At 43.3% G+C, this 22,549-nt stretch overlaps 1 protein-coding gene and 1 long non-coding RNA gene across 21 annotated transcripts in view; one reads left to right on the top strand and one right to left on the bottom strand.

Annotated features, from left to right (window-relative positions):
* CD46 (CD46 molecule) overlaps positions 1 to 22,532 on the bottom strand; it is a 63,581-nt gene extending 41,049 nt beyond the window's left edge. For 7 of the 20 annotated variants that reach the window (XR_003206665.2, XR_003206664.2, XR_003206663.2 and 4 more), the window contains exons 1-3: positions 21,614 to 22,527; positions 16,014 to 16,115; positions 7,995 to 8,227 (exon numbers count right to left, since the gene is read on the bottom strand). Coding sequence is in view for 13 of the 20 variants with exons in the window: in XM_025865868.2 (XP_025721653.1) it covers positions 7,995 to 8,227; positions 16,014 to 16,115; positions 21,614 to 21,720 (442 nt within the window). In the remaining 7 variants the exon portion in view is untranslated. Of the gene's footprint in view, positions 1 to 7,994; positions 8,228 to 16,013; positions 16,116 to 18,801; positions 19,686 to 21,613 lie in introns of those variants that run through there. The other 13 variants (XR_003206662.2, XR_003206660.2, XR_003206659.2 and 10 more) reach the window with 8 other exon arrangements.
* On the top strand, positions 8,223 to 13,996 carry LOC141371994 (uncharacterized). The gene is made up of 3 exons (XR_012377352.1): positions 8,223 to 8,356; positions 9,088 to 9,187; positions 11,825 to 13,996. It is a non-coding gene; the product is annotated as an uncharacterized lncRNA (long non-coding RNA).
* Positions 22,533 to 22,549: the final 17 nt, after the last annotated feature.

Genomic DNA, 22,549 nt, shown 5'->3' with positions numbered 1-22,549 from the left:
TGGTCTTAAAATATATATAGGTATGCAACCATCCCCATTTTTTTCTAAATTCATTTAAAAACTAGCCTCTCCTCTAAGAAGCCTTCTGTAGTACATAGCACTCTGCTCCAATTACTCTTCCATAGTCTGAAACAAACTAATGATAACTCTTCACTTCAGGCTCAGTCTCCTTGCAGAAGGCAACTTCCTAGAGGCCAGGGATCATAGGTTTTCTTTTTTCTAATGCACTGTGAACCCAGAGGGTGCTTCAGAAATGCTAGAGTAACAAGTGATTATCAAATAAGCATTATTAATTATTAAATAAGCATTACGAAGTTCATAGATGAAGATAAATACGCACTAAAGTCTTTCATGTAAGACTCCATTTCATGTTTCATATGAGTGAACTAAGCTTCTCACAAGTGAGTAGATACCATTTAAATATCAAAATTTACTACTCTGAATAACCTTACAGGAAAATAATGTTGCTTTTTTGGGCATTACAATACTTTAACAATAGATGCCATTATATAATAACATAGGCTGCATGCAGAAAATTCCCCAGTGTTCCAAGGGAGTTTCAGGAAAGTGAAATAGTGTGCTAATATAGGTCAACACAACTGTCCGCCTCTACACTTGCAAAAATTAAAATAACTCTCTTATACCAGCACAAACCTACAGCCCTGCCCAAAAAACTACCTTCAGAAAATCTTGGTCTCCGACCAAAACTGGAATCTCAATGAAACCTGAACTACCCGCTATGTCTCCTCTGGCTACACAACCTAGTTTTAAATTTTCTTTGCTTCCTCAAATAGAGACTCTGGCATCTATACCTGTCAATTGTATTTTTCACTTCCCACTCATTTCTGGGCCCATGAAATCAGTTAAATTACTTTCAAAGTCATTAGTTGACTCCCTTCTTGGTAAATTCATTTTAACAGTTTCTTCCTCGGTAATGTTACTCTGTCTATAACATCTGCAGCCATTGATCAGTCTTGGCTCTCTCCTGCCTGAAAAGCTCTCTCCCTGGTTTCCAGGAAAGCACACCACCCAGGTTGGCAGATTGTCCTCTGGCTACCCTTCCTTCTCTGCTTAATTCCATAATGTGATGTTCCTAATGGGTTGCTGTGGGACCTCTGGTTACTTCATTCTGCACATCCCTCTCGGTGAGTGTGTATACTCCCATGACCTCATTACCACTGAGAAGAGCTGCCTCCCAAATCCTGGTCTCCATGCTTGATCTCTAGCCAAGGTGCCGACTGTATATATTCAACTGCCTCCCTGAAACTGTACCCCATAGTGTTAATGAGTTGAAACTAGCAGAAAGTTTATACATTTTTTTTCAGAGAACTGTTTCTCCATAATCAGTGTGTCTTTTCAGACCCTGCTAACAAACTCATGAGCTGTTACTGCAGAAGCCTGGAATCAAGGTCAATAGATATGGCTCCAGTTTACGAACAAGCAAGGCTGTGCATTCTTTACCCTAGATAAGGAGTCTAAGACCCAATCCAGGTTATACTGGCTCTCAGGGCAGGCCTGTAGCCCCTTCTCCTTGTCCTGAGATAACTTCCTGAGGTCAGGGGCTAAATTTTGCCTCCTTCTGATGCTGAGTATCCACCCCAAAGGGAACATGGTATGTATGCATGTATGACACTCAATGTACAAGCTCCATCTTTCCTCATGAATAAGTTGTAAGTTTCCCTGTTGCTTTCATAAATATTTATATAATCTCAACCCCTATGATTATAAAAAAGACTTGTTCTCTCTCCCTTCAGAAAGGGGAGTTCAGGCTTGCTCTCCTGCCTCCTTTGGTTGCCTCTCAAATAAACTTTCCTAGCTAAATACCTAATGTCTCTGTGATTGGCTTTGCTGCGCATCAGGCAGATGGACTTGGGTTTGGTTGTAGCCCCACAGGCTCCACTTGGAACGTGTCATGTTCTCTCAAATAACATTATGAAGCCAGAGTGTGTCCTCTTGCCTCAACAAACAAGATAAACAGTTTTCACAACTCACAATTCTACCTTTCACAATTCTACCCTTCCCTCCAGTTCAAACCACTGCCATTTCTTCTCTACAGTGCTACCAGCATCTCTGAACAGGCCCCCTTACCTACCTCACCACCTTTCCATTCATTTCATGTTTCACAATGCTGCCGAAGACACGTTGATAGGACACAGTGACCAAAGCTCTTCCAAGTCAGATACCTTTCAATGACTTCCCAACGCCCTCAGGACAGTATCTAGCCGACTTGTAAAGCCCATCACTATCAGGACTCTGCTCACTCTTGCATCCTGTTCTCAAGCCCTATTCAATTCCTGGCAGTGTCCATTAAATTACCTAAATTACGTCAGCACTCCAGACCTCCCTGCATCATTTAACTTCAGCTTTGACCAGAGACCCCGCATTCCTCCCACCCTCCCACCCATTCATCCTCGTTTCAGCCAACGTGCCACTTCTTGTGGCTCTTGACATCTCTCACCAAAAAACTGGGTTAAGGGACACCTGGGTGGGCACCTGGGTGGCTCAGTTGGTTAAGTGACTGCCTTCGGCTCAGGTCATGATCCTGGAGTCCGGGACTTGACCCTCTTCCCTCTCGTGCTTTCTATCTCTCATTCTCTCTCTCTCTGAAACAAATAAATAAATAAAATCTTAAAAAAAAAAACGGGGGGACACCTGGGTGGTTCAGTGGGTTAAGTGTCTGCCTTCGGTTCAGGTCATGGCCCCAGGGTCCTGGGATCGAGCCCCTCATCGGGCTCCCTGCTCAGCAGGGAGCCTTCTTCTCTCTCTGCCTGCCACTCTCCCTGCTTCTGCTCTTCTCTCTCTCTGACAAATAAATAAATAAAATCTCAAAAAAAAAAAAACTGGGTTAAGTGTCCTCACCATCCCCATTTACGTCTTCCAAGACGACTCCACAGTGGAAGTCATTATTGTTCCTACTCCCTACAAGACGGTTACCTTCTGAGGACCATGGGTGACACCTCTGCACTTGTAATACCTAACAACAGAGCTGAATGAGCGCTCTTACCAGTTCCACACACTCTTAGACTAAAACTCAAATTCTTTTCTGCTCAGCCAACTTCTTCCAGAGATATCAGCAAATCGTAATCTTTTCTTGGTTGTTTTATGCCTGTCTTCAACTTTTCTCATTGGTTGAATGACAGCTCTTTCCCTTTAACAGAGTATCTGATTTCTTTCATGTCAAAGTATTTATGCTTTCTTGTTTTATTTTGAGCCCATTCTCCATCACTGCTCTTGTTAGAAACAGTAGTTTAACATTATCAAAGGAGAACTCCAAATCATGGGGATTTTATTTTTTCCCAAGTACGGTAACCAAAGACTCTATGTCTTGTTTCTTAAACAATAGTGGTGATAGTATTTATCATTTTAGAAATAGCAAACATCCAGCACTACCTGTACCATTATTTCAAGTACAATTTAACTTATCTTCATACTCATCCTATGAGTTGGGCACTATTTTGCCCTCTCTAAGGTGAGCCAACTAAGGCCCAGTAGGTTCAGTAACTTGCCCAAGCCAACATCTCCAGCAGCCGGCAGTCTGGGTCCACTACGGACACTGCTTCCCACCACACTCATCTGAAACCCTCCCACGCTGACACCACACCCTGCAATGTCGTCCTCAAGAAACGGTCCTCTACTGAATCTGCGGAAATCAAAGTAACCCCGGTTTAGATTTGCTATGTGCCAAGTCACACAAAAGGGCTCAAGTGCCCTGGAAGGACAGATAATAACATCATGTCTGGATTTTAATGATGGGGATTGTTCATTCCTGACTATCCTGTTGCTTTTCACAGTGATCCGCTCTTTGATCTAGTCCTTGGCCTTTCTCTTGCCTCGCGTTTCCTCCTGCTACCACACTGGGTAGCTCCACAGTCCTTGAGCGCCCCCAGCCATGTCCTATCTCTAAGCCTCTGATCACACTGCTCCCTTGGCTATGAACACCCTTCCTTCCCGCTCAGCTGCAAACCCTGCTCAACTCCTGTCTTCTTACATTGAATCCACTCAACTGCTCCTCTAGCAAGCACTGTCTGCTTTCCTGGGGAGGCAGTGGCCAGTCCCCTTCTCTTAGACTGTCCTCTGTGTGGATCTCTCAGTCACTATCACAAGTCATTGTGTTGACTAGATCCCATGGCTGACTCCATTCACCCATGCGGCCATAACACCAAGCACAGCATGTCCATCAGAGAGGTGCTAGGCAAAACGATTTAGCACTCAAAAGACCACTGCAGTGAAAGAGAACACCAAGGTCAAAAATATACTGTGATGCATCTAATCCTGAAAAGAATCACCTTTAAGCTTTATGCCCTGGAGAAAGATCTGGCCATGTAATTTCTTCTGTTGCCTATCTCCCAGGATTCTGGTTACCTAGCAATTGACCAGATAAGGACTGCTCTCTTTGCATGATAATATGTAGAGTAAGGACAGAAGAAATTACTCTGTAAGCACTTAGGGATCTATCTTGGCTTCCTCCATTAAAGAGAAAGAAAAGACCTAAAAAAGACACCACTCACAGCAGGAGATGGTGGGTTTTGTCCAAAAAGCAGACCCCTTCTGGAAGAAGGAGACCGGTCCCGAATTGGACAAGTGTTCCCTTCTACCATCCCATGTAGCTGGCAACCACCGCTGAGATGGCAAGCCTCCAGGCACAACACTGTCTGCTTACAAACCTGCTTCTGGGCCGGGGAGCTGCTTCAAAACTCACATGTGTGTTCTAGTGCCATATTTTCCCTACCCGACAGAACGAGGCTCATTTGTACTTTCTCTTAATTTCATACCGATCCTGACTTTACCTTTGAACTCTCAACTTGGCCTTGTGTTTCCTTTTCTGCATTTCTGTTTTATTACCTTCCATGTTGCACCCTATTCATTTCCTCTCTTCCAAAAAACAGTCATGGTCTCCTTCAACTGTTGGCTCTAAGCTTGATCTAAACTTGATCCTTTTCTAAAACATTTTCCTGGTTTCTTTTATTGCCACTGGCCCCTCTGCACGCTACTCCCCCCACAGAAATGAACTTTTTGTTGATTAGCAACAAGCAAGACTAGAGTATTGTGAGCCCTGCAGACTCCACATAAACAGTGGAAGCCAGAGCCTCTCTGACAGTCAGCTTCCCCAGACTGAGCTTAGGCACCACACAAAGGCCATCCTAAGGACGGGTGTTTAAAGAACCTTCCTCCTGGCAGCAGGAGGAATTTTTGCTGCCACTCTAAGTCCCAGCTTAATTACAGTGTATTATTTATATTTCACTTTCTGGTACTCAGTAGTTATAGAAGAGTGTAGACACTGGGCAAAAAGCTGTAAATCTGGAACCACAAGTGTGACAAGACAGAGAAGATCTCTGCATTATAGTAGGGAGAGCAGAAGACAGTTTTGCAAGAGTGACTCCCAGTCAGGGGGGATTTGGGCTGGAGTGTGTGTGTCTATCTGAGACAGGCTGGTCAGAGAGGGGCCTCCTGAGGGGGTGACATCTCAACTGGGCTTGAAGGGTAAGAAGGAGCCTGACAGACAAGGGGCCGGAAGAGAATGTTCCAAGTCTGAGGGACTAGTAAGTACAGAAGCCCCACAGAGGCAGAGTTTGGCCTCTTCAGTAAGAGAAATTGCCCCGGCCCCTAGTCATTGTTAAATGCTATCAGAGAATCAAGCTCCTTTCCTCCAGAATACTTGTCTTGGGTTATAATGTATTTGTTCATAGCATGTTTTGATTTGTCTGCCACCCCCCATAAATTTTAGCAACGATTACTCAACTGCCACTGTGTGCCTGGCACTGGGGTTCTAAGTGAGCAAAATAGTTTCTGTTTCTACTTGTGTGAGTGGAAGCAGATCAATAGTGAAATCAGGATCATAAAAATGGGACAGTTTTGTGATCACTCACCAGTGTATCCTCAGGACCAGCATAGAACCCGGCACACAGAGGGCAAATATGTGTTGAATGAATGCTACTAAGGAAAGAATGCAGCATACAAATCGTATATGTAATAGGATCCTAGAAATAACTTGGGCAGAGAAATACAGGTGCAGATAAAGACAGAAAGAAATATACCAAAGTACTGAAAATGGTTGTCGCTTCATTGTAAATGTGTTAGACAACAAGCATGTCTTCTTTAGTGCATATATATATATACACATATATATATAATAAACACCAATTCTTATTCAGTGAACACTAAACAAATTTAGTGGTTGGGGGCCTTCAGGCCTTCAGTTTCCCTCAATGGGTGTAAGGGAAAACCGGATTGACATTATTTACCGTGTATTTCTTAGGATACTCATTTGTCAGTAAGCTACCAATGCTTTTAAGATTAATTCAGAATTGGGCCCCTGGGTGGCTCAGTTGGTTAAGCGACTGCCTTCGGCTCAGTTCATGATCCTGGAGTCCCCGGATCGAGTCCCGCATCAGGCTCCTTGCTCAGCAGGGAGTCTCCTTCTGCCTCTGACCCTCTCCCCTCTTGTGCTCTCTCTCATATTCTCTCTCTCAAATAAATAAATAAAATCTTAAAAAAAAGATTAATTCAGAATTCCCCTCAAATATGACCCACCCTTATGAAAACAAGGAATACAATGGCAAAAAGCCATTAGGTAATGGAATTGGATAACGTTTCTTGGATGGAAACAGGAAGATGATTCTATGTCCAGAAAAAAAAAAAAAACTGAAAGAGGAACACCCTGTAAACCAACACCAATATGATCTTGGACAACAAGGTGACCGTTGCCTTTATGTACAAAAAGCAAGGTGTGGCCTTCCCAAACCCTCTAAGCCCCAGGGGCCCGCAGCATGCTTGCACCCGGAGCCCACACTCACCCAAGCACCGCACAGCCACACGCGATCCCCAACCCCCAGTAAAGCAAACGGTGAGCTTCCTTACCCCACACCCACCACCACAAGCCTGGTTAGTTCCGTAAACCACACACCCCGTAACACCCAGCCCGGCACAAACAACCCCCCTCTCTCCAAAGCCATCAGCCCTCCAGGGAACACAGGACAAACTTCCCCACCGGCACACCGCGGATCCTAGCAACAGCCACACGCACTGGGGACGGAGACCAAGCCGTCACCCCAAGCCCCGAGTCCGCGCTCCCCTGCCCCTAGGTGCCTCAGTCCGGAAGCACACTTCAAGCACTCGCTGGGGTCACAGTTCCGCGGGGTCACAGTTCCGCCAGGGGAAAACACCAGCCGCGCGCAACACCCGCAGGGTTCACTGCCCAACGCCTCGCAAGCCCTCAACTCCGGCCCCACAGGGCCCACACGCCCTGGGTACCCGCATAGCACGACGGGGGCCGCCCCAGCGCCGCACCTACTCCCGACCCACCAAGCAAAGCTCCTGGGCCCTGGGCCCCGTCCGCCTCCTCCCCGACCCGCTCCAGCGCGCCGCCAAAGCGCACACACTCTCCAGACTCTTACCAGAGGGCATGGGTATCAGGAGCACTGAGGCCATCAAAGGGATCCCAAAACAACACAAAAAAGAAAAGCGCTTCTCGAGGCAGCAGCGATGGGCTGTGCGCGGCGCGCAGGACGCCGTCATCTTGCAGGAGACCAGCGGGAACCTCAGAGCCAGCCAAGCCCACACGGTCTCAGGACCGGAAAACAGACGCAACAATTCCCCAGGACCCGGGAGTCAGGAGCCACCCGCGAGGGCGTGGCCTGACCAGCGCTTGGGCGGAAGTGGCGCGCCTTCCCGAAGTGGGTGTGGCCAACTGGCGCCGGGAGGCGGGGCCTGAGCGCGAGGTCCACAAGCCCCCCCGGACCTGGCGTGGGCCTGCGGTGGTCGCGCCGCCTGGTCGCGGAGCAGCTCCGTCCCCTCCCGCGGGCGCCGGGCGTCCCTGCGACGATCCCGTGTGCACGCCGACCCGAGGTCCCCGGCGGCTTGCGGCGCTCGGCCGCCTCACCGCCCGGACTCTGGAAGGGTGGGAAGGAAAGCAGAGCTGGCGGGGTCATCTTTGTCCCTTTTCCGGAACGGAGCGCCGCAGGGAGCGAAAAGCGCAGCGACCTGGAACTACTAACCCAAGGCCCAGGCAGCGGGTCGTCGTGGGGCCGCATCCCTCGCGACTCCCGTGTGTCGTGGGGCACTCCGCACTGCCCGAACTCCCTGGGCCCTTGTTTCAAGAGTTGGCATTAATCGGGCCTCTTGAGGGACAAAAACTTGTGATTTCCGTGGCTCAGCGTCTGCTCTTGGATCCCCTGGAGGCCTGCTAGATTTCAGAATCTCAAAGGTTTGGCCACTGCACTCCCAACCCCTAAAGTAAAGCAAGGTAGATGAATTATTGAACAACACCGAGCCATTAGCATTTGGGGCTTCACCTCTCTGAGTTGGCCCTTAGCAACTAAATGCTTTATTGAAGAGGCAAAAAACATGCATGAAAAAGGTAAGGACAAAGGTGTATAGAATTGCCAATCTCCTGGAAGTACGTAAAGCCATTATTGTCCGGATAGAGAGGAATCCATAACAGGCAGAACTTTTCTGGTGAAACAGTCTCTCGATGGAAAATCAAGTGGAGAATTGAAGAGTGAGCCAGATCTGTTTGTAGAGTTGTGATTAAACCTGTATGACTAGTAAGAGGAAAAAAAGTCACATGACCTGTATTAAAAGAGTACACAGAAGGAATTGACATTTTCTTCCCATTAGCTGGCAAAGAATGATAAATGTCAACCAATGTGAGTAAACATATTGGGGGGACCAACACCCTCGAGCTTTTTGGCTTTTAATTTAAGTTTTCCATATTTTAAGTTTTTAAATGGCCATGACTTTTAAACCACCAGTTCCATTTGGAGTTTATCCCAGAGAAATCATCAGAGCTGTGACCAAAGATGTATAATTTTGGAAGAAAAATAAATCCTAAGTGTCTAGCCAAAGTATAAGGAATTTTTGATAGGTGGCTTTATGGTATGAATGTCTGTGCAGCAGGCAGTTAAAAAAAAAATCTGTGTGAGAAACTACGATCTATATATGTAAGTTATAAAAAACTGACTCCAAATAAGTGTTTGTCTTTGGCATTCCCATAGAGCAATTAGTTCAAAATTAACTATCAGTGATAGCATTATGGGTATTTCATTTTCTTTGTGCTTTTCAGTTTTCTATATTGACCCTCTGTTCCAGGAATCAGATGAAGAAAAAATTTTTTCAGTCCAACCTATATATCAACTGCTATTTTGTTCATAGAATGATGGGGGTTGATCCTGCAATACACAGAATTAAGGTATAACAGAATGGTGAGGAAATGTAAGCTTTCTGTATTAACCTCAAATGCATCTTCTAGAATTACAAAACTGTACATTTGAAGAATTCTATAGCTGAGAGGTACTAAAAACTTCGGGAGTTCAACAAACCATGGAATATCCTCTTTTTCCGAGAACAACACTATGTATGGATTCTTCTCAGGGCATATGAAACAATAGGTGTGGAATTGATATCTAAAAACACCTCAGGATCTTAGATTCTAAAATCCAGACACTCCATCAGGACACTGACTTAAAGGAGGTATAATTAAGGAGACAGTGAGTAGGAAACTCAATGAGGGGGGATTATTTCTGTTAATTTTTACAGGTGCAAAAGAGTTATATAACAGAAATGTTCTGTTTTTCAATGTGGACACTTGTGAAAACAGTCTCTTCATTGTTCTCTCTGAAACCCTCTGTATACAATGGTATATGTCAGTTAAATCTCAGTAAGATGAAAATTTTCCCATCTATTTCTAGTCTTAGAAGTAAGTTTTTTTCTCGTGAGTAAATTAAAAGGTGAGAAAACATGGCTGGTGTTTGGTTTCCTAGTTACACAAGCTACGTTAGAGTCAAGAATGGGGGTTTTACTGGAACTTTCCTTCAATCAGTAAAATCTCTACCTGGGGTTCATCAAGCCACTCTAAATATAATTGGAGAATTTCACATTAATTTATTTTCATCTGCCCCAATTATGGCTCCATTGGAAAGGTTCTGAGCCCTGTTCACTATTTTTCTGGACAAGCTCGATGAGACAGGGATAGAATTTTCTTGCTGTAGCTCCCGTTCTAGGTCTGTAGTAGGTACATAATAAACGCCTCTGAATACTGCATGAAATAAATGGCTCTTGCTCTCAAGTGCATCTAACATGTCTCTGCCAGTTCTCCCCCAGCATGGATTTACCAAATAAGTGCTGGGAAAGTGCTGAGAGGTTTTGTTTTAATCGTCTTAGACACTAGGAACAAGGTGGGGTTTGAGTCTAAAGGAGGAAGCTACGACTGTCTGCACAGAAAACGTTCCTGTATCAGCAGTGCAAGCTCTGATATGAAGTGGAGCTACTGTCTGTGTCCCTTAGCCCTGAGATCATTTTAGTGACTTAGTACAAAGGGAAAGTGTTGACAATGAACATCCTGTAGCCTGGACAGGAATAGAAGTCAAGAATCAAGGCTTTGAGTGAGGTAGGGGAGTAAAGGCTCCTGGTGCCTGCAACCCCCCCTAAAGATTTTGTCACACTGCCAAAGTGACAAAGAGGAGAGCATGGAGAATATGCCTCTGTGTCGACCAGGTTTTGAGCTATGTGCTAGATCTCCTTTACGGCTTTATGAATGGCACTAGGGTGCAGGTAGGTGTGTGGGGATGTCATTAAATGGAGGCCAGCTTCTGTAAAATAAATCTTAAAGTTAGATGATTCTAAATTAGTATATTTCCATCATGCTTTTCAGAGGTGGGGGTAGCAGCATGAATGGGCCTGTGAGTACTCTCAGAAAAGGCTTTCCACTGTCGTGGTGAATGACACACGAGGTTTGCTGTGAAAAGCTGAAAGAGAATGGCCAGGCAGAGCATAGGGAAGTCATCTTTTTGCTGTTGGCCCTGGGCGCTGTGCCACCTCGGTCTGTACCTGGTAAGCACCTGCCAGCCAGCTGACCTTCCTAGTTAGCTGTTACCGGCAGGAACATTCCAGCGGGAAGCTGCACCCTACACAGGGATTCTGAAACCATTAAGTACAGAGGGGAGGACACTTCTCAGAAGGGATGCATATTCATTTTGTTTTCTCTTGGCTTTTGGAGGCTTTAAAAAGTAAATATATTACAAACCATATTCCAGACATAGATTTAGAAAGAAAAAATCTTTTATTCCTTTGCCATTATAGTGATGGAGACAGAACATTTTATTTAAATGTCAGAGGCTTCAACTTACACCTCACGCTTACGTGTACACAAAAAGGAAACGAGAAAAAAATTAGATTGTTAGCACTATGAATGCCTTTGGAGACCAGTTGGTCCAGCCCTGCTCTTCAGATGAAAAATGTAAGGCCAGAGGTTAACAGAATTACTCAACAATACAAATGAAGTTAGACAATTCAGTATTTTACCCATAGTTAGTATAAACAGTATTTCCCATGTATCACTGATGTCACGGGCAAAAACTCTCATGAATTTCTTGAGATTCAATGTCCCGGGCGTCAGATGCTGGTTAATCGCACTACTCACTGACCTACTGCATTATGGGGGGAAAAGAGGAATTTACATTTTTTTCTTATGATAGGGAATTTTAATTCTAAGAAAGGCCAATTCCCAACAAATAATTTCTAACCCTCCTTTAAAATGTACTTCTTCAGAAACTCAAGACCTAATAGATTTCCCTAAGTTTCAGCTAAGCAAAACCATTGAGGATCTTTTGATATATTCATGGGTTACTTGCCTTTCTTTTATTGGAGGCCTGGTTGGATATCCTTTACCCACTTACAGGGAGGTGGGGTGGGGAGGGTTGGTCTTTGAATTTTTAACTCTAAATATACCAATTACCCTTGTTCATGATATAAGTTGTAATTTTTTCCTCCTAGTTTGCCAGTTGACTTTGCTTATGCTGTTTTTTTCCTTTCTTCCATGATTTTAAAGAAAACTTCAAGTTGATGTCCAGTTCACTCTTTATATTTATCAAGGTAAGTGTGGCACAGTATATTCTAAAAACAACTTAAAACCCAGAATTACACAGTAGTTAGCAGTGGTCATATGCAAATCTGTTGTTAAATATCCAGAAAGATTCTGGTATTTTCTAGATCGTTAGCATGGCCCATGATGTCTTACCAAATAAATTGTTGATCTGTAAGCATGTGAACCAGTTATGGACTCCAGGATCACTTGTTTATAGACCTGTACATTAATTTTGCAATTCTTAAAAGTCATGGATTCTTAGTTTATTTGGTGTTTTCTGAATCTATACAAAAAGTCACTTGCTTTTATAATAAAATTATTCTTTCATTTAAAATAGTATGTTTTTATACACACAGTACAAATTACTTTTGAAATAGAACTTAGGAAATATCCAAAGCTCATTGTTTAAGATGTTTCTCTTGAACACCTGTCCCTCGGATTCATTTAATGCCCATTTCATAAACAGAAAAAACTTTTTTTCCCCTAGAAAAGTCAAAATTGATCTCTCTATATTTTATATCTGAACTCATAGGAGGAGATTTTCCTCGATAGAAGAAAAAGTGATTATTTAAGAAAGACATGGGTGTATAAAGAAACATATGAAGAATGATGAATCAAAAATTAACAGTGGTTCTCACTGAGTAGTATAATTGTATGTGACTTAGTTTTTCACATCTTCCTCCTGGATTTTGATCTTCTTGTTAATGAACCCATTCCATAGTATGAACGTTTGAAAATAAGAAAGGCGAATCACAAACTTGTAAACAGAAATCCGAAGTGCCACCTTCTTCCTTTAAGTAATTGAGACTATTTATATACCCTAAGTGCAGTCTTTTCCCCCAACTCGATGATGTGTGCGTTCAGCAGGAGGAGAAAGCACAAGGAGTGACAGTAATCCAAGCTAAGAGGAGGGAGCTTTTACTAGCTCCTGGGAGCCCAGCAGCACCTTCACGTGCACACGTCTGTGTCTCAATGAGGTCACTTCCAAGATTTTATGAGTCTCACATCTTACTCTGTTGAATTGGCTCCTTTCCAGCAACATTGTAATCCAAGGCGTTTTCCAGCTCTATAGTACTTTGTCAAGGAAGGGCACTGAAATAACAGGATATTTTTATTCAGGTGACAGCATGGGTGACAACTGAACTGCCCAGAATTTGCTTCTTAAGATGGTGATACTAACATTACACATAATTACAGGTTCAGAAGAAGTGTTTATGCCCTCCTAGTGGTTGCTATGTAGGGCACAAGAAAATATGGCATAAATTGAGACACTGAGTAGATAAGAGAGAGATTAATGAATAAGTTGACCTTTCCTCATTGCCTTTTTTGCCAAAGGAAAAGTGTTCTCTGTGTTGAGCAACTAAATAGAAAGAGCCTTGTTCCAGAAACATAGAGGTCCCTCCTGACACACAAAATATTTCTGACTCTCTTTTCTGAGCCAGCTCATGGCAGGGGAGAGTAAACAGGAGCTGGTAGTTTGGAGGAGGGTCTGCCTCCGAGAGCATGTCCTCCCCCTACCACAGTCATGACTGAAAGAAGATATTGTATGGTCCAAGATGTCCAAACGCTTCCCTGGCCATGCTGAAAGCTCTCCTCTTCCTTAAGGCCAGGAAGACTGTCCTCCCACCAGTGGACAGATCCCTGTGGAGGCCCAGCAGCTCATCTGACATCCCCTATTATTACTGCCACCTGATCCCTCATCATTGTTCTCTTTCCACCTCTCAAGACTTCCCAACATCATTTGTTACCTGCGCCATCTTTGAACATTCTCGTGTCCTTTAGCACGCAGCTGTGTCTTTAGAATCTGCCTCTTTACCTGTATCACCCTCTCGGTCCTTGCACCTTGCCTGGGTGCACAGGGTGCAGATCTGACTCATTCCTTATCTACCACATCTTGCCACAGAGGATCAACCTTGCTCCTGGAGAACTCTATGGCCAAAATTCCAGTCTTAAAAAGGAGATCGGAGACAAATTCATTACGGACTTTCTACCATTTTATTAAAAGTTGATCAACAGTCAATGTACACAATTTTACCTGTACCTTGATATAAAAATGTTACAAAAGAGTTGAGGATACATGAAATTTGATCAGTTTATCCTCAACTGTTTACTGTACACTTCTCATTTGATTAAGTCTATACTCATTTGATTAAGTCTATAAGTCTCATTTGATTAATTCTATATATATTCTATATATAGAATTGGGTGGAAATTTAAACGGGGGTTCCTTACTCTAAGCTAGGTAAAGAAAACACATAGGTACAATATTGGTACATCAAGTGACTGATCAGTGTTTGAAGAATGAGCAAGTGAGCAAGTGAGTAAGTGCAATAGTGCTAAGAGGCAACAATGATAAATGAAATTTTGAATACTAGAGAATATGTTTATATACAGTTTGTAATGATAAGGGAATGGCTATCATTTGGTGGAAACCAAACCAGGATTTAATATTATACAGTTGATAAAATCTCAATGTATAACCTTGTAAAGTATGTGAAGAAGCTTATGAATACTAGCCATCGGATGGAGGCTATTACAGGTTATTTTTCTATTATATTTATTTTTTCTGGTATTTTCTATATTTTCTATAAGCACATATTACTATTAAAGGAAAATATTCTAAAATGGTATAGACAGTAAGTTGCTATCAGTTCCAAATCAGACATTACTTTGCACCAGAGCACTTTGGGAGAGCTTCTTGGGTGAGTGAATTAGGAGAAAGTTGACCTACATTCTATGTTTGTTTAGAAGATCTGAATTGCCTGTATCTTGATTAACTATAAAATGCCTCTCCTACCACTTTTTTCCTTACCTTTTCCTGGGGCCACTCTACTGTCCTCTGTTGAATTTAAGATTTCTGACATGTTTGTCGATAAAAAAGGACAGGTTTAAATTAATGCACGTTGATATATGGGAAAGAGGACAGAAAGGAAACTTATTTTAAAATGTGATACTTTTGCTTCTGCAATCTACAGGAGTGGCCTAATCTGTTTTATGGGCTTCGGTGCTGGTGTTGCTGACAGTGTCCTAAGGATCGAAGGGATAGAAATTTTAGGACACTTGGGCACAGGCAGAGTAAGCAAGGACTGGGCAAATTGCTCTGTCTGATAAAGAAAATTGGAAGTTTGAATTTACAAGAAAACCAAGAGTCAAAATGAGCTGTCCTGAGAAGACATTAAAGATTTTAACAAAATGGACAGGAGTCTAATGTGAGAGAGGCCTAGGGAAAGGGTGGAAAGCCAAGGCTTACCGGGGGGACCAAGCAGTGAGGTAATCCTGATCATATGATACAGTTCAGGGTCTGGCACTTTTCTTCTTAAGGACCAGATAGTAAATATTTTGGCTCTGGGTGCCACCCAGTCTCGCCCTTTGTGGCTTCTACTCCGCTCTGCTGTTGGAGCCCTAAGTAGGCTACCAGTGGGGAAGGCTGTGTTCCCGTAAGACCTTAGTTACAAAAACCGTTACTTTACAGTTCAGGGATTTCTACCATTCAGTTCTACGTTGTGTGCCACTTGGGTTTGTAGCATCATCTCCCTTTTCACCCCAATCCTTTAGCAAACAGCTAAACATTTACCACACAGCAGCTATGCTAGTAAGCTGGTACTTTGAATTCCTGGAATGCAGGCATGAGGTGTGGTGACAAGCCTGCGGGGGGGGGGGGGGGGGGGGGGGGGGGCGAACGGGGGGGGGGGGCGGGGCACAAGGGAGAGAGCAGTCATAGGAGGCCAGGTGAGGCAGAGAATTCAGTGAGAGTGGGGAGGTGGGAAATCCAGAGTCTCCGCAGGATCCTGAGGTGACCCTGTGCATTTAAGGGAAGTGGGGGACCCAGAGGCACACCCACGTGGCAAATGCTTGGGTTCCACAAGAAAAACAAAAGCTTCCTTCTCAAAGGTGCATAGCATCCCTGCACAAAAATAAAGGAATGCTTTGTGAAAACAGTGCCTGTGCTTAGCGCTGACAGTCCTCACCCAACTCCCTGGAAACAACCAGAATCCAAGGAGACAACAACCGAGGCATTTCCATTTCCTGAAGTACCTTCGAACTCCCCTGGGACCAGCGATCCAACTAGAGCAACAACATACGCAGATCCTGTTCTCATTTTCAGGATCTGAGTTCTTGAAGACACTATGAATTCAGTATTTACATTAGGTACCTGCTGTTTTCCTGATTTGTTTGCAGAGTTTGAGGCCTTACACCGCTGTCTTCTTGAGGTTGTAAATGGATCATCTCCTTAGGTTTTTCATCTGTAATACTGCTAATTGGCAGAAGAAGAAAAATAGGAAAAATATCTTAATTATATACATTTCAGTCTTGGAAGAAACTCGTCAGTCTCTTTTATTTTGAGATTTAGGACAGAATTTGCCTAGGTCTCTGGAATTTTTGCAAGATATGTAGAAGGAAAACATAACCAAATCCCACCTTTCAAGACCAAGTCAAAAGACAGAGGAGGAAATAATATGAAAACCAGCCCGTACATTGTGTCAGAAGACTGAATCCTTATAGACAAGTGTCCATGCCTTAAAACACCACTTATTTCCAAAGCAATTCTGACTGGCAAATAATCATTCAGCGCCAGATTGTGACATTTAAGCCTCACAAGGTCAGTGGCTCCGCACGGTGGATCTTACTCAAGGCTTCCTCTTCTGCTTTAGAGAAAGATAGTTCTGTTTTCTGTACAATTAACGTCCACAGTCCTTGTCATGAGGCATAGGAGGACTGACAGTAATTCCAAGGATTTAATCCCTTTTAAATGCCAATAACAATCATGTGTAAGTAACAATAGCTCACATTTTCTGACCTTCATCCTAAGGGCGGCGCTGTGTTAAGTGAGGTTGGAACTATTGTCCCTACTTTACAGACAAGGAAAATGAAGTTTAGAGAAGGTCGGTGTCTTGCTGAGGGTTTCATAACTAGTGAGTGGGTGTGAACACAGCTCTTACTGATTGCAAAGCTCATGATCTCACCTGGTAATGGTGCTCTGCCTCTTCAGGGGTTAAGTGTAAGCACTTCATTGTACATCAGTGAAATGAGAAATGATACAATACTGGTACCTTTACGTTTCAAATAGGTGTTGGTATTAGGGATTTAAGGGTGGAAGCACAAGGAGTTAACTCACTGCACCACTTAGCAGTACTTCCTCATTACTCAGTTACTCTTTACCCTTTCTTGGAAATTAGAACGAGGGCATCCCTTGAGACAAGAAGAGTGAGTCAGAAGCCAAAGTTTTCACAGGATGAGGAAGGGCAAACTTGAGATCTTTGCATGAGGAAGAGAAGAGGGTTGTACCGGCAGGGGTCTGGGAGGGGCTTCCAGGGAGCAATGACTAAGTGGTTAACTGAGGAATGGTTGAAGGTGGTTTTGACTGATGAGCTGGACATGGGTGTGGGCGAATACAACCTTCATGAGTGTATGCTGAAGGAATGGCTATCCACTTGATTGACGGTAGTTAATATGAATATGGAGTAATGCAGGGATGCTTTATAGTGAGTGGTCTTAATAGTTTTGTACTCCAAGCATCAGACCAATGAAGTCTTTAAATGTTTATCTGAGTATATACAAGAAGGCTGGTTTGTATAGGAATAGGAATAGATCAGAGGCAGAAACAAGAGGCAAGGATAAATGGGGTGTGAATGCGGGAATCGAACAGTATTTTTCCTGAGTGATCAGTGCACAACTTCTCCTGCTTATTAACCTTTGTCACGAATTATTGTTGTGTAAATATACAGTGAAATATAAGGTGTGCAGATGACACATTTTTCACTAGTGAAAGGCCAGTAACGTTAAATCACAGAACTTGCTAGTCGGTGTGAACGAACAGGAACATTTTCACCAAACCTTAATAAGGACAGAGTCCTTTGCAGAAATACTGTAATTTTCTTATAGGCTAATAACTCAGACCAGTGTAAAAAGGGAGAGATTGCCTACTATTCTCTATAAGGACACTGGCCTAATGTACCAGAGTACCTTAAAAAAAAAATCCAGTAAAATTGATGGGGGGACAATATTGAAAGAAAAAAGGAACTATTCCCCCTTTGTACTATATACAGTTCTGGGTGATACAGAATGAGAATCAGAAGTAGTAGCAGCTGAAATTACTCCTGGGTAGCTGAATGGGTTCAGGATTCTTGAGTCCGATCATCAGGACTGAAGCCCTACCCCTGAGCAACTTCCTGCTGGTATGATTTTAAGCAAGTCACTGATTTTCTCTGCTCCTCGGTCTTCTGTGCTTTGGGATAACAATGTTATTGGGGATACTTACCTCACAGAGTTGCTTTGGAGACCAAAGTCAATAAATTTTAAAATATTTTGTAAGCAAATATATTAGCTGTTGCTATTCTCTCTCTCTCTCTCTCTTTTTAAGATTTTATTTATTTTTTTGCAAGGGGGGGCGGAGAATGAGCAGCGGGGGAGGGGCAGAGGGAGAAGCAGACTCCCTGCTGAGTGGGGAGCCCGATGCGGGACTGTATCCCAGGACCCTGGGATCATGACCTGAGCCAAAGGCAGACACTTAACTGACTGAGCCATCAGGCGCCCCGGCTGTTGCTATTCTTATTAATCCTGACTACTGTACAAATGGAAGTCAAAAGTCATTAAATAAAAATGATTTTGAGTGCCCATAGGTGGTCTCTGCTCACAAGGAGCTCATTTTCTGCTGGGAGCGCTGGTAAGGAGTGTAGTAGGGACCAAGGAGACAAGAGACAATTTAATACTAATAAAAAAAAGATAATTTAATAGAGTGGGAAGTGCAGTGTGGGGCAAAGGGAGGAAATGCACGGAGAAATTAGACATACTGAAACTGGGAAAGCTAAGGGTCAAGGAGGCATAGGAAATCATCAGTGATGTGACGTAAGTCTAAAACAGGCTCGCTCACCAAGTTCAGTGTTAGTATATTAAAACAAAGAGCAATCTAGGTAAGTGTAGGACAATTAGAGATATACTACCTGGTAGACAGTTGTAGTAGAATTCCCTGATGGAGGAGAGGGCTAGTTATAGGCATCAGGTCCTTCGGTCACGGATCACAACACAACCGCCGGAAGAAGCCATTAATTACAACACCGCTTTCTCCTGGACACTAACCACCACCTCAGGCGTTGACTCGTGTTTTATAGCTGCTCTTTTCCCTGCTAACACTTCTTCTGGCCATTTCACTCCTCTCTTGCTGGTCCAACAAGGCATAATATGTAATCTTTAAAAAAAAAATAAGCAGTTTAAAGATTTACTAAGAAAAAAATTAGACAAAAATAGAAAGGATATATATACACACAGACAGACATGATCTCACTTTAAAACCCTCCCCAATGGGGCCCACCTAATCACCGTATTGAAGATTGTGTCTCCCCCACACCCATGTTCCCCAGCTCTCTTACTCTGCTCTGTTTTCTCCTAGTCTTTATCCCTTTTATTATAATTAATGAATTACATGTCTTGTTTTTAGTCTCTCTCCCGTCACTGGAATGAGAACTCCCTAAAGGAGTCCCTCTTCACTGATGGATACTCAACAAGCCTCAGCACTGTCCCTGGAACAGAGAAGTGCTCAATAAATATTTACAGAAGGAAATGAGTGTGCTAAACATCACCTAAGAGGGCTGCCACAAAATGAAACATGGGTAGTTTCTGAGCTGTCTCCTGTGTCAGAGGCAGAGTTGTGCCTGCACCCCTGGGGGCCTGTTTTGATCCTGCAGCTCCCGTACAGCAGGCCGTTCCTTCTATACCGTTCTCTCAGTCTTTTGGGGCGCTGACGTAAACTGCTCTGCTGGCGAGGCAAGAGCCAAGGTCCCCTCCACTCCTAGTCTGTGCCTCTCACGTGACTTTCCTCTCGCTTCCATGAGAGAAGGCTTGAGCTCCAGATAAGAATAATCGGCCCGCCCTATGTAGCCGCAGCTCCATAGTTTATCAGTTTCGCTCATACATGGACTCACCCAACTGCTTCCAAGAGAAGGATCTTGGGGATTCCAATCATTTAAACTTAGCACCTCCTCCTGCTAACGTTAGTTCTGTATTATTTCTAACATGAAAATAAATGGCATTTTCTTACAGGAATCCACTCATTATCCCAAGAAGTGAAACACAGGCCAAAAAAACTAAAGGCTTAGAGAAGTTTTGAAATGTTTATGGATTACATGTAATGATAGGTTTGATGGTGGGTTACTTGGCTGTTTGGGGGGTTTGCTCCCTGAGTTTTCAGGTTAGAGAAGACCATGATCTTTTTCCCTGCCCCCTTCCCTGCTTGCCAGGGCTCACAGAAGGCTTGAGCGAGCAAGGCCAGCGCGCTCGGAAAGAACATGGCAACGACAGGAGGCTGATTTTAAGTCGAGGAACACATGAAGAAATGGTGTGTGATCTGGGGTGTTTCGATAAGACCAGATAATCATTTCTAAGGAAATATTTTTTATGAAATGGCTGTTACTCTTTTTTATGCCGAGGCTGATAATACGAGGAAATGATCTTAAGTTACATGGGGGAAACAAATCCGTAGCTAGCCTCTGGAATTCAATCCTTCAGTCCATGAACTAGGAACAGGCCATAGGAATGCGGAATGGAGTCCTTGAGAGAAGGGAGGAGGGGCGGGACTGTCATGAATGTCTCTAAGAGAATCATTTGCCCTGGCTGGTTTTAACTGGACATTGGTCCGGGAATAGAAAATTAGAACCCAACTACTTTAATTCAGCCTTAATTTTTAAAAAGCCTAATTAAAAAAAAATGACTCACAAACTGTAGTACTGAATGAGAAACTTTAAGGGGGAAAGGTTATTGACACAAAGACTTTTGCTAATATCAAGCATCAGGGCTACTTCCACTTTTTTTTTATAATGAAGAGCGAAGTGTATTTACCTGTCAAACCACAACATATAGAGGATATTAATTAGGAAGGCCAAAGATTTAACTTAAAGGTAAATCTCTACTAATCACTTTATCATGAAATTGAGTTCCTGACTAGATTGTAAGACACTCTGCTGTGATATTGTGCTTCTAAAAATCGTACCCTGGCATCCTCTGTGAAATAGCAACTTTAGTTTCTGTCAGGCTTGTTTTCGGGGACTGTGGTTAGAACATTTCCTCTAGCAAACTGTTCCCTTAAAGGTATGAACTCTTCCTCTCATGGGTATAGAATTTGTTTATCATGGGTAAACAATGATCTTATTGACTTTGGCCTCACAGATGTTGTTCTAAATAAATCAGCGAATACAAAAGCTGAATATGTTCTGTTCCTAGTCAAAAATGTTTATGTAGATCTAATCCTTGGAAGATTTGAGCAAGTTTAAAATTAGGTGGGCTTGTAAAATATTTATTTTTTAATGCCCTGTAAAAAGCCTCAATTCTTTGACACTGGCAGCCTGTGACGTGTGGGCCAGTGAGACACACTGTGTAACTTCTGGTGCCTTGATGAGGTCTCTATATAGAGGTCGGAGCCTGGAGTGTTTCAGCGAAACTGGGATGCCAAGTGTCTACTGTTGGAAAAATTCCTTCTGCCTATTTTCCCTTTTGTAAAACTTTAATCCACCTTAAAATCCTAAGCTTTTTTTTTTAAGTGTTCTTATTATCATATATATTTCATTTAGTGTGAATACTTCTCTATCCATAATGTACATCAAGGGCCTTCTTTATAATTATGAATTATTACATCTGTTTATGTAGTAGTGGGTTTTTGTTTTGTTTTGTTTTGTTTTGAGGTTGTCTTTCACTTCTCTTTGGCTTTCAAGAGGAGGCAGGTACAGTCGTAGACATTTTCTAGGAGACTATGGCCATACCTACCCTTTTCTGTGCTTTACAGTTATCCAACAGGAAACCATGATGGATGAAAGAAAGAAGATCACGCCAAAGAAAATACCTAGGCAGTAAAACAGGGTCATTGAATGCATGGAAAATATGACCCATAGGTTTTAAGCTCTAAATATCTAGTCCCACTAGAGGTTGCCAGTGAGTTTTTTAAATGGAGCTATAAATTCTTTCAAGAAACACCTCACTCAGGCTTACCTTGAAGAGTTTCCCTCCCATCCAAGTACTAACCAGGCCCGACCCTGCTTAGCTTCTGAGATCAGAGAGTTTCCCTCTCCTCCTGGTTTAATCTAGCGCACGAGTCTTACTCCCACAGGGTCATAGATGAGGGCTGAGCAGAGCAGTTTGTAACCTGTAGTCCACAGCAGCCTTTCAACAAACAGGTGAGAACAGCCCTGGAGCTCCTGGCTCGGGGGCCCCAGACCCCTGCGCTCCTGCCTTGTCTGAGGCACAGGCGCAAGCTATTCTCTGCAACAGAGTCTGCCGCCGAACCACTCCTCCTAAATGGGCTTAGGAAACTGGTCTTTGTGGCTTCCAGTTTGTGCAAGTGGGCATGATAGCATCCTGAAGAAATTTCCTGGGTTAGAAACCAAAAAGGAAGTTGTGCTCTCCAGCTCCGATAGAATAGGAAGGATGATTATTCATTTGTAACAATTTAAAGCCAGTATAGAACCTTCGATAAAGAACACTCAGTCTAGGGCGCCTGGGTGGCTCAGTTGGTTAAGTGACTGCCTTCGGCTTAGGTCATGATCCCGGAGTCCTGGAATGGAGTCCCACTTCGGGCTCCCAGCTCAGCGGGGAGCCTGCTTCTCCCTCTGACCCTCTCCCCTCTCAAGCTGTTTCTCTCTCTCTCTCTCTCGAATAAATAACTAAATAACTAAATAACTAAATAAAATCTTAAAAAAAAAAAAA

This window comes from Callorhinus ursinus, unplaced genomic scaffold, assembly GCF_003265705.2.
Source record: "Callorhinus ursinus isolate GAN/ISIS: 27379988/994484 unplaced genomic scaffold, GSC_fseal_2.0 scaffold222, whole genome shotgun sequence".
NCBI lineage: Eukaryota > Metazoa > Chordata > Mammalia > Carnivora > Otariidae > Callorhinus > Callorhinus ursinus.
Note: the sequence above shows the minus strand (reverse complement) of the source record. Positions and strands in the feature narration are given on the sequence as shown.